This window comes from Parasteatoda tepidariorum, chromosome 6, assembly GCF_043381705.1.
Source record: "Parasteatoda tepidariorum isolate YZ-2023 chromosome 6, CAS_Ptep_4.0, whole genome shotgun sequence".
Taxonomy (NCBI): domain Eukaryota; kingdom Metazoa; phylum Arthropoda; class Arachnida; order Araneae; family Theridiidae; genus Parasteatoda; species Parasteatoda tepidariorum.
In genome coordinates, this window is record NC_092209.1 from 24,445,702 (window position 1) to 24,458,697 (window position 12,996).

Consider the following 12,996-nt stretch of genomic DNA (forward strand, 5'->3'; position numbering starts at 1 on the left):
TAAAGAACCTGTGAACTAATGTTTATTATTAAGATAAATAACTTCTTATTAGTCTGTTATATATTAGATATCTTAAGGGACTTTACAAAAATATTATATACAATAATCAATATAAGAAACATTATACAAATACGTTCTGAAAGTGGTAGTAGAAAAATTCAAGATATAAGAAAAACATTTAATAATCACTATCTATATATTTTATCCTTTATTTTTGCTTTGATAGGTAGGTACTTTATTTACGTCGCACTAAAGCTACACAATGGGCTATTGGCGACGGTCTGGGAAACATCCCTGAGGATGATCCGAAGACATGCCATCACAATTTTGATCCTCTGCAGAGGGGATGGCACCCCCGCTTCGGTAGCCCGACGACCTGCACGCGAAGTCGAGCACTTTACGGTAGCACAGTTTAACGAGGACCAATACCGCACACCCTTGGTCCCTACGCAGACTGATCCAAGTGGGTCACCCACCCGCACACTGACCGCAACCAGTGATGCTTGACTTCGGTGATCTGCTGGTAACCGTGTCTTAACGATCAGTCCACTGCGGGACATTTTTGCCTTGAAAAAAATGAAGTTAAACATGTAAAAAATTTACAAATTGCGCACTTATTTTCAACTTTAAGATAATTCTAAAATAAATCAATTAATATTTAAATACACTCTTCAAAATCTATTTATTCAAACAAATTGAGAAAAGTATTTATAGAAAAAAAAATTTTAAAAATCAGTAGCAGAATTAAAACAGCAAGATTCGAATTAAAATTGATAGCACAATTCTGAAATGTACTGGAGCCAAAAGTGAGTAAAAATAATTTTTATAATAAGATATTAGAAACGATCAAGGTAATGACTTTCTATTTCAAATCAATATAAATTGAGATTAACAATACTCTAAAAATAGTCTTTCTTATCTCAATGAGAGCCTTAAAAAATTTTCTGGATCATAGATAACACACAGTTGAACATTAATAGATCATCCAGAAATTTCTAATCTGGTACTTATTATATTTAGAGCTAAGTGCAATAGTAATAACTAAAAAAAAACTAATCAGATAATAAGCTTAAATGAAATAGCTTAAAAAAGACTTATCAGATAATAATGTGCAGTTGATAAAGGATTGTAAACAAAGCTGCGATTGATTTTAGAGTTATTTCTTTTTAACAATCTTTGTTCACATATTTTAGGGTGAGAAGACAAGTGAATAAGTTTATGAAACCTATTTATAAAAAAGAAACTAAAAAAAAAAAGAAAATCAATATTAAATACCAATAAAAGTTATGTTTCTAAGATGGAAAAAAAGTAGTTTTATGATTGTGGACTACATTAAAAAACTAACATTAATGTATAAAAAAATCTAGATACAGCAAAAATGTATGGAAGAATTAACAAAAGAAAGAAAAACATTCTGAGGAAGCAAATAAGTTATTAATTGATTGAAAAGTATTATAGCCAAATTCTTAGCTTAATAAGTTGTAATGCAAAACTAAAACCATCAATCAATTGAATTTTTTTTTAAAGTTATCGATTTTTACCTTTGAAAAATGAAATTTTTCTTTCGTTTTGCTAAATAAACAAAAAAAAATAATTTATGAAACATTTATATGGTAAAAAATTAAAAAAAAACAAAAATTATCACAGTTCAAAGACAACTTATAAAATAAATGAAGGGTGAATAAAAATTTTATTTAACTTAAAAAATATGTATAAAAGAGCAAATTGGAATATGAATTTCAACTAAAAAATAACACACAAAAGTGTTTGAATAAAATACAAAAAAAATTTATTCCTTAAGTGGAATTTTAATAATTTTAAATAAACTATTTAAATATATGCTTACTTGCTCTCCATATGCCTTGACACACGTAAATAATTTTTATGCCTAATGTATTTCAATTGTATTTCATTGAAGAAGCAACGAAGTTGCATGCAAATGACTAGGCTTGCAACAGAAAGGAAAATGTTTCGCCATAGCTGGTACAAAAAAAATGAAAATAAAAATAATTTAAATAAAATCATAAGCACACATAAGAATTCATTAATAGTATTAAATTTAATCTACATTGTGTCAATCAGCAAGTAAAATAAATAAATTTTAAAAAAATTACATAATATGTTAGATTGTTCCAACTATTTGACTTTTTAATAACTGCTAATCAATAATTTAAAAATGACCATGAGACACTATAACAGAATATAGTTAGAAAATTTTTGATAATTTCATTATAATTAAAAAAGCACAAATATTAGAAAATTAAGATAATTTCAAAAAATGTGATGTTAACTTACATAATCAACAGGGCCAGATCATTGATTTCTGATACTTAATGATATTCAAAATCTGCTTTTTAAAATATTTTTTCAGGTTTCTCAATTCACTTAAATTCAAAATAAATAACAAAAAAGACAGAATTTTATTTATGAAAATTCAATTTTGCAACCATAGGTCTTATGAAAAAATCAACATAAAAATACCAATTGCAAAGCTAATTTCTACTGTGCTTTTTAACATATTTACTATATTGGCTTTAATTTGCTTAATTTCATAACATATTAGTGAGTGATAGAAGAGACAGAACTTTATAAAGAAAAAATTCAATCAAGAAGCAACAGGTTTGTTATTTCAAAAACTCAATACAAAAATAACATTGTAGAGTTGTACAAGGAAAATGCTAGCATAATAAGGACTTACCAACATATGCAAATGATGCAAGAAATCAACAACAAGACTTGACAATTCAAATACGAGTTCTGAGTAGTAAGTGTAGATTCCTCTTCTCTCCCAAATACCCTCATGAGTTACGTCATACAAATGAATAACATACCTGAAATAATAAGGATTTGAGCTTGAATGGAATATGCAGGATAAGTAAAATCAAAATGAAATGTTAAGAATTTCACTATAGATTAGAAAATTTAAATGAAATTTTTACAGATGATTAAAGAAAATTGAATAAATAAATATATATTCCTTAACAATAGTTTTAAAAGGTTAAAGTTTTAGTTCCATCCAATAACATTAATAATGTGCATAGCGCCGAAAAAAGAACCACTTAGAAGAACTCGGAATAACTTTTGATCTTATGATCAGATTTTCATGTTCTAGGACTCAATGATAGAGTTTTAAGTAGGTGACTTCAAATATTCTAATTAGTACAGATGATATTTTAATATACAAAATCAGACACAAAAACATACTTTCTCTGAATAAATATAACTCTTTTCTTCAGCGGATTTAGAATTCTAATGTCCCAAGTACAGGGAGTAGCCGCAATCTGGGAAATGTGGTATATAGTTTGATCAGAACAATCCAAAATTTGGACCCCTTAATGTTAATTTTAATCTTAGCGTAATTCGCCAATCTTAAGAGCTTTTTTTAAGTGAATGGAAAAGGTTTTGCACCTAGTTATAAAATTCATTTCTGCAAAGATAATTCCATGCAAAATATAAATTTTAGTGAATATTTATAATTTTTTATTATTTTATTAAATACTCGAAAAAATTTCGAATTGTAAAGTATAAAATTTTTTGCATAATTTTAAAGTATATAAATTTACATGGCAAAATACAAAATTTGTGCGTAATCAGTTAAATATTTCCTGAGAAATGGAATTTTAAAAAAGTCGTATATTTAAAATTCAATTTCTCGCGCGGGAACTGTTTAACTGATTTCTCTCAAACTTTGTATTTTGCCTTCTGAAATGACATACTTTAAAATGATGTAAAATACTTTATACCTTACAATTCACAATATTTTCGATTATTATTAAATAAAATAATAATTAATAGTAAATATTTACTATAATTTATTATTTGCAAGGAATTATCACTAGAAATTTTATAATTGCATGCAAAAAAATTTTAATTACCTTAAAAAGTTCATGAGAATAATTTATTTACAGTTTTATAGTTATTGAAAGTTCTCGAAAATATTTTATTTAAAAAAATAAAAATACTCACCTTACAAGAACATAAAGAGTTCTTAAAATAACAAGAGTCCACTGAAAAATGAAAATCATATAAAGTTTAGTTGGAAGCAGAAAGACGGAAATTATAATAATTCAAAAGGAGATATTTTCAAACAGTGATATAAAAGCCTTGTGCTATTTATGTTTTACATACCATTTACTATTCAAAAAAAAATCTGGAAAGTTCTTGTTTTTTTTCTAGATTATACATATACGTTCTAAATTATACAAATACAGAAAAATTCCAGAATTTCGTTTCATCGAACAAAAACTGTTATGCAAACTCAAAACAGTTTAATTTATAAGACATATCTATATGGGTCATTCTCACAAAAACAGTCATTTTCATGTCCTAAGTGCATTTTATGTTTGTTTTACAGCTTACGAAAAAAAACATTTCTGGGAAAGTGTCCTTCAGAATGCAGGCTAACAAAAGAATAAAAATAAAATTATAAATTTTTATTTTTTATTTATTTTAGGCAATTAAAATATACCAATATGTCATTCCCTCACTTGTCCCCACTGTTGATTTAGAAAAAGAAAAAATTGTTTCTAAAATTAAAAAAAAAAATTACAAATTCGTGTATTTGATTTCAGAATATTGAAATACAGAATTCAGAAAATCAATTTTAAATTTAATTTCTGATAAAAATATTAACGCAACACTATTTTAAACTTTGTCCCTAGTGTTTCGCATCATTCCCTCACACCAATGTTCTTATCACTTGCAATCTTCTTAGAATAAAAATATTTTAATAAAAATTTTAGCAGTTAACAACTGACATCATAGAACAAAATTGCAGTATGTTTTCATCTTCAACTTAAAGAAGCTTTGCTGTGGAATAAATTTGAATGAATCAAACCAGGTAAAATTTTTTACATTTGTCATTCCCTCATGTCATTTTTTAGAGTAAAATAAAATACAACTTCATCGAGAAAGTGGATAATTATATGTTGCTTTCTTGTATGAATATAATTGTATGTGATTGACTTCAGAAATTAATTAGGCCTAACTGTTATTTTTAAATTTTATTGAATTCGTCATTCCCTCACTAGTGTATAAAGTGAGGGAATGACGCTGAAGTGAGGGAATGATTCAAGATGAGTATATTATTAAATTTTTTTTTGTTCAATCGTGCCAGCCAATTTTATTTCCCAAACCTGTAAAAACTATTAAATATATAAAACTAAATTATAATAAATATTAGATATACTTAGTATGTTATCATTTTCAAACTTGAGGTAGCTGTAACTTAGAGAAAAACATGTATTAAAATAAAATGTCATTCCCTCACTTTTTAAATAGTGAAATTAATTAATTAATTTAAATATTAAGTATAAGATATATGATATATACTTTCTTTATAATGCCATTACATATTTCTATTAATATAAAAAGTTTCAGAGCTTTTTATTCACTTTACTTTTTTGGTTCTTTATGAATTGAAAAATGACAGTTTTCGTGAGAATGACCCATATGAAGAATAAATGCTTTTTTTAATCTTCTGATGCATTTAAGCCCATCAATTACCAATGTCATACTTATAACAGAATTGGTCACAGATTATATTCCAAAAATTACAGAATATTATATTTTGCAAACTGAAAAATGTAATGCAGAAATAAAACTAATTTCAATATAAAAACTAAATAAAGAAAAATTTAAAGGAATAAATATAATTTTTTAAAAAAAATATTTGAGAGGGATAAATAATAAAAAAATTTCACCTCAGCAGCCATGAAGAAAAAGATGTTCAAACTTGCATAAAGTCCAACAATAGTGCACAAGCCAACTGATACACCAAGAATGAAGAAAATTAAGGAAAATAAACGCAAATGTGTCCATTTTGGGGTGGTAGGTGAAAAAGATAGCTAAATAGATATAAATATAGAAATGAAAATTAAATATATATTTCAATGTTAAAACACTAATTAATAATTGTTAAAAAAACATTTAAACTTACGTATTCAAATCGATCTTTACACAACTGAGAGAGCAAGTGGAAAGCACCAACAAAAGAAAACCACCCGCACCAAAGTATCACTTCATCCATATATTGAACATTCAGAACTCCAAAGATGAAAATAAATTTGTAGAAGACAAAATTCCAAAATTTGTCCTTCATATGCTACAAAAAGTGAAAGAAAACATTTGTTATTATCTTGAAATGTGTAACACAAAATATTTACAGGGAAAGAAATATTAAAGAAACAGCCACTAAAAGTCTAAATAAGTTAGGGTTTGAAAGTTTATAAGTTAATAACAATTTTCTAAGTTTAAAGATTGCTACAACTTGGAAATAATTTAAAAAAGTAAAAATATAATAACTCTTTATACATTTGGCTGATAACCTAACTATCCTGATGTAGAATATTTCTTTCCTAAATTAAAATTTATTTTTCAAGTAAGGCATAAAATATGACTTTGAAAAGAAATTATTATTGTTATATTGAAATGAATGGTTCTTAAAAAAAAAGAAAGAAAGATGTGTAACACTGGTAAACATATTAAGAATCATGTTACAAATTAAAACATTAATAAAGGAATACATTTGTCAAAAAAATTTAAAAATATATTGAGCTATCTCAATTTTATTAAAAATTTAATCAATTGAATTTATTTAAAAAATTATTATTATTCATCTCAAAATAATCTTTCATTTATTTTTAAACGGTTACTAAAATTTTTTAGAAACAATTTTCATATATAGTGTCAGTAATTTTTAAAAATTTATTTGAAGTAATCTTACAATATACAAAATTAAAACAGGTTAAATTTGAAAAAAATATTAAACTTATTTTTCAATGAATGTCTACAAATAGGTATAAAAGCGGTAAAATATATATATATATATATATTTCTAAAGTAAATTAGTGATTAGATATTAAGCCCTGAAAATTTTTAAAGTTATAAAATCTTTAATTAGATTATTATAGGAAGCTTGATTTACAAATAAATGTATTAATCTACATAATTATGTATTAAGGAATTCAATAACTTTGAACATGAAAGACAACATTTATTTACCATTATTATAACTTTACTGCAGCAATTCATTCATTTCCAGATTTTGCAAATAGCACACAAAGAATAATATATAATACTATTACCAAATATGTAATATAATACTAATAATAAATATTACTGTGAAATTCATGCTGATTATAACTAATTATACACAATTTTAAATTTCTAAATATGAAATTTTTTAAATAATCTAAAATAATTCCGCCTTTTTAGCAAATTAAGAGTAAAAAGCAAAAACAAAAAAAGAAGAAGAAGAATGCCTGACTAGAAAATGCAACATCTTGTGATTTAAATTACTGATTAAAATTATTTGTATTAAACAAATACTAGTCCCTTCACTAAAGCTTATTCTCTTTATTTAGAATTACAAAAAATAGCAAAAAAAGCAAACTTTATTAAAGTATTAAAAAAAGTTAAAAGTGATAAAAAAAGAAAAATTAGAAACAAAATTTTAGTACAAAAAATATATTGACATTTAGTAAATGATCTTACTTGTTGTTCAATGACTCTAAGATCACCAAAAACAAATTTCTGGATACCTTTCCCAATCAAAATCATAACACAGTACACCATATTTATAAGAGACTGAAAAAAAAATTTTAAGGTTTTAGGAACAGAAGTTTTTATAATGCATACAGATAATTTTAATAAAAACTACATAAATACACAAAAAAATGAGATACATTTTTCTGTAGTAATGTACTAACTAGGTACTAGGTAAAACTAGATTTTAAAAAAACGACTAACTTCATCATCAATAAATGAGCTATAAACTATAAAATCAATTATTTATTTGACTTTAGTGAACTAGTAGTAATTGATACTTTGATTTTTATTACATTTAATTCATGTGAATTAAATGTAAATAGAAATTAAACAAATAGAAAACTGTTAGCTTTTAAATGCTTCATTCATTTTTAATACTTTAAAAAACATGGTGACCTTTTTGACAAAAAAAAATTCGTCTCATACCTAGCTAATGGATAATTAACCATTTTCTCAACAATATTGATAAAAAAAAATTTTGAATAAAAAAGAGAATTAATAAAAAAAGCTGAGGTATTTCTTAGAAATCATTTGACATCTAATTTTTTTATTTTAAATTCAAATTATTTCTCATTACTTTGGAATAATAAGTTTTCAAAAAAAATAAAGTATTTTTATTTTTATCAAATCATTTAATTCTAATTTATTTTACTAGGTAGATTTTGGATCATTCTTTTAGTTCTACATATACTACAACAAACTCTCTTTAGGGAAATAATCAAACATTATGTTAGTTAAATATAGACATAAAGCAATTTGTATTAATTGTTTTATTATTTTAAAATGAAAACAATAACAAAGGTAAATTATAGTGCCCATCTTGTTTAACACATTTTAATTTCTTTATATAACTTTGATGTTAACATTAAAATAGATGAATAACAAAAAGAAATAAGAACTATAAATTCAATATAGCCTACTATTAGTATAAAGACGAAATGAAAGAGCATATGAGCAACATGAATAAAATTAAATTTAATTTTATACCTCCTTTCCACTTTATGCAATTGATATATGGAATTTAAGCTTCAAAAAATGTAAAATAAAGCTACCATTCTGACATTTATCATTTCCTATACTAGATATAAAAAAATTTGAAGATCCTTGCCAGGTTTGAAAAGATGATACTTCGGAACTTTGGATTAATTCACTTCTAAAATTACCATTGTGACATTTTTAACAGTTAAGTGTTTTGCAATGACAATACAGTATAGAATTAATTTTAAAATTCTAAAATAAATATTTAAAAAAATCTTTAGAAGGTAAGAAAAATATAATCAGTTTTCAAAAAATAATTTTTCTATTTTTTTAATTTTTATAAAGAGAATTACTGCAAATCTTTAAAACATATAATTAATGCAGGAGGTTCCCAAAAGATTTTAAGCCCCTTCCTTCTCGCTTCCGTGAAAATGACGGGGTGAGGTTTCGCCCTCTATTTTTTGCTCCTGTGAAATTTACGAGCTGGAGTGTTCAGCAGTAACAGGCCAATAAGAATAAAAATAATTCACCTCTTTTGCCCAAAAAATATTTTATTTCTCATTTTACACACCAGATGGCAGTACCATGATGTTTTAAGGTAATTGTATATAGTTAGTTTATTTTAAACTAGATGTCAGCACTAATCAAATACGTGTATTTGGCAAAATAGGCACTTTTATGACCGTTTTCCTGAAAATTAACTGATCGTTAAGGGGTTAATGAAAAAGATAAAATTACAATATATACCCATTCTATAAGGGATACTCAAACCAGGGTTGGGGTTTTGGACATCCTAAACTGGTTTTGGACAGGACACGTGGGGTTTAATGTCTTAAACTGGGTAAAACTGTCCTAAACTGGATAAAACTGTCCTAAACTGGGTAAAACTGTCTTAAAAGTGTCCAAAACCTTGAATTTTGGTAAAAGGTAAAAATTCTATAGGTGTAACCATTGTACACATAAGAATTACATGTATCAATAAATATTTGATATTTTTTATACAATTTACTATGCCTTATTAAAAGTAAATAATATTATATAATAGGAAAAGGTTTATACTTTTTGAAGCTCCACAATTCATTGAACAACAAAAGTGAATACCTAATCCTTTAAATATAAATATGCTTTTAATACTGATAAATAATATTTTTGCATAAGGATAAATATGGCAATATTAAAAAATAGTAATTTTTCTTAAAAAAAAATACTAAATTTGTTCAAAAATTAACCTTTTATTTTTCACAATATTTTTTTTAAAAAATTTTATAATTTCTGCATCACAGGATGATAAAAAAGACATCTATTTTAAAAAAATTGTTTTTAAATATAAATATATTAGTTTAAATTCAAAATATAAAATAACTGAAAAATGCATTAACAGTTTTGAAGGGCATACCATCAGTTTCAGTTACTGACACTGGTGATGTATCACCACTATGCTAAAAGAATTGAACATTAATGAAATAAAAGTATTCTTGAATAATACTGTAGATAAATAAACCTGTTTATGACGAACCAAGCACTTAGTCCCTAATATTTTAACCTGTATGGCAAGGCCAAACTTAAGTTATGTACTACTGAATGAGAGGACCAATTGAACTTGATTACTGATTAATCTGCCTTTGTTTAAATTGAAGAGTCAAACAATATTAATAAAACATTATACTTTTAAAAACAGATATTCTCTAGTATATTTAATTATCAATATGTTATTAGTTCTATGTTTATTTTACCTCTTAAATATTGTTCAGATAAAATCGTGACATAATTTGAGTAAAAGGGTTTTGGACAGTTTTGGACAAAGGGGTTTTGGACAGGACGGTTTAAACCAGGGTTTAAACCATGGATTAATCCATTCTGTCCTAAACCTTGCTAACCCTGACTCAAACACACTCGCAATATAACTCAATTAGTGTTTAGTTCAATATAGTTAGAGCAGGGCAAAATCACTGAGCAAAACCTCACAATAGTTATTAACAATCGAATCTTATTGTCATACTATACTCACTAAATACAATGAATCAGAAAACTGACTACAATAAAAAATAAAGATACATACCCAAACACAAAGAGGCTCTTCAATCAAAACTAGGACAACATCATACAGTCTTTTGGTTAAATTATTAATAAGCAAATTATGCAGCAATACTCTTATGCTATCTAGTGGCTCAATTTCACCATCTTGTTCTGACTCGAATGGAATTGCACTGGCATCTGTCACATTAAGAGTCCAACCTGGATCAGATGTTACTTTTAATGCATAGTAGATAGAACAAGAAAAACACAGAATACTAATCGTTGTGTAGGTTTGCAAACTAGGAAGAGGTAATCGATCCAGCAGAACAGAAGGCATTCTGCAAGAGAGATTGAAATAATTGATGTTATAAGCTGTAACAAAGTGATTACGTAATATAAATACAGTGTATAACCTTGATACTCTGAACTGTGATTTTACTTCTTCAAATAAAAAGAATTTTTTTTTAAAAAAATTCCTTATATACCAACAAAAAAAAAACTGCTCAGTCAAAATATGGTTTTTTACATGGTTTATGATACAGAAATCGAAATCTGATTACACATAAATTTTTAATAATATTCTTGAGAACAATTGTTGAAATGAATAAATCTAAAATAATAAATAGCGCAAAAACACATAACACAGATTTAAGAACAATTTAGAAAGATTCCAACAGGAATCAACTAAGGTATATTCACGATTTAAATAAAAATTAACAAGACAGTTGAGTTTGAGAAATTTCTATTATCAATTCATATTACATAATACAGCTGTCTTCACTACGTATCAGATAATCAAATATCAAGTTTCTAGGAATAAAAGTTAGTTAAACAACATTACTTCATATGAAACTAATGATAATCAAACTGAATTTCTTTGCTTAATCGATAATTTGAGGTTGTCAGTTATCATTGAACAGCTTGTAGACATGAAAAAGCGATTTTTTTTAAAAAATGTTTTGCGACCTAGAATAGAATTTTTATTAAGAAGATGATAAGATGATTTATTAGAAGATGATGTGGTCAGTAACAACAACCTTCCTATCCATTTGAGCTCGAAATAGGGGATATTTTCATATATTGATCCAAATACAATTGCCAAGGTGCTGAATAGATTTAAAACTTACAAATTTTTTCAAAAAAAATATGCAGATCTTTGCTCGGAAGTGGCTACGAGGTATACCTTTTAAGTTGGTCCCTTTCTGTGATTTTTTTTTAATTTCCTGCAGGCCATTACCAAGACTTAGCAATTATTCTGCCACAGATACAGACATTTCCTGCTTACGATACAGACATGTCCAACTCCAAATAGGTGTCAGGTCTGTAGTTTAAAAATTAACATTTATACAGTAAAAAAGAGGGAGGTAATCTGTCTTTGACATACTTCACCATCTAGAATGCGTAAAAGTAAGAAGTAGAGAAATGTTCAATTAAATATCTGTCAAAAAAAACATTACCTCAGAAAGAAAGATTCCTCTACTTTTCGTAAAAATTGGGTTATAATTATGTAACTTTAAATGTGATTTAAATTTTATATTAAAGCTAGCAGCTCCAGTTATAATTGCTTATTAATTATTAAAATGACTTTATTCCTTTATAACATTTTAGAATGTACTGCTTACGATTTCAAACCTTGTTAAAATGTAGCATTTAAGAAGAACTTATGCACTGTCCTCATTATCGAATAACTCGCTTTTGAATACAGTTGACTGGAACCAATGGTATTCTTTAAGCAGGATTAACTTTATACGATATACATCATGTATATCAGCATATGAAATATAGAAGAACGTTACCTTAACAGTAACACTTAAAAAAAAATATTAAACACAAGAAAAATAATCAGATTTATGCATTAACTGATTAATACATATAAAGTAGTCAATTAGATCATAGCATGACTTAAAGGGCAAATGTAAGATTTAAAATCTATTGCTTCTAACACAATTCAGTACCTAAGAGAAAGATAGTGAACTCTAGATCTTTGGCGTATTTGATCTGACAGTAAGCTAGATTTAAGACAAAACACTTGATATTACATAATGTTTAAAATAAATCACTTTTCTTTAATGAAAGCAAAAGTTAATCATACTTGATTGAAAATCACAAAATACTACTTACTTTAAATAGCAATGAGCAATCACATATGGAATCAATTTTTCCTTTTCATTAAAATTTAAAAGGTAAACACTGCCGAAAATCCGAAAATAGATTTTAAACGCAATTATGACGAAATGTTCGGAGGCTGAGGCATGCTTGTGGCCATTAAGAACAAATAATTGAGAAATTAATTTCGTTTTGTAATTGAAAAAATCAAACTATAAAGATGATATCCAATAAAAATGAATATTTTTAAATTGTTTGCAATCAATAATTTTATAAATAATTGAAATAATTAAAATATTCAATTTACTTGTTATTTTTCTTTGAACATGATAATTTGGCAACAAGATA

General features: G+C 25.8%; 1 protein-coding gene across 1 annotated transcript in view; it reads right to left on the reverse strand.

Moving 5' to 3' along the window:
• The window catches only part of LOC107447925 (E3 ubiquitin-protein ligase AMFR), a 28,180-nt gene extending 15,190 nt beyond the window's left edge, over positions 1 to 12,990 (reverse strand). The window contains exons 1-8 of the mRNA XM_043043267.2: positions 12,664 to 12,990; positions 10,586 to 10,880; positions 7,495 to 7,587; positions 5,939 to 6,103; positions 5,703 to 5,846; positions 3,967 to 4,007; positions 2,699 to 2,831; positions 1,847 to 1,980 (exon numbers count right to left, since the gene is read on the reverse strand). Coding sequence (XP_042899201.1) covers positions 1,847 to 1,980; positions 2,699 to 2,831; positions 3,967 to 4,007; positions 5,703 to 5,846; positions 5,939 to 6,103; positions 7,495 to 7,587; positions 10,586 to 10,879 — 1,004 coding nt within the window. The 5' untranslated portion in view covers position 10,880; positions 12,664 to 12,990. The remainder of the gene's footprint in view (positions 1 to 1,846; positions 1,981 to 2,698; positions 2,832 to 3,966; positions 4,008 to 5,702; positions 5,847 to 5,938; positions 6,104 to 7,494; positions 7,588 to 10,585; positions 10,881 to 12,663) is intronic.
• Between the last annotated feature and the right edge of the window lie 6 nt (positions 12,991 to 12,996).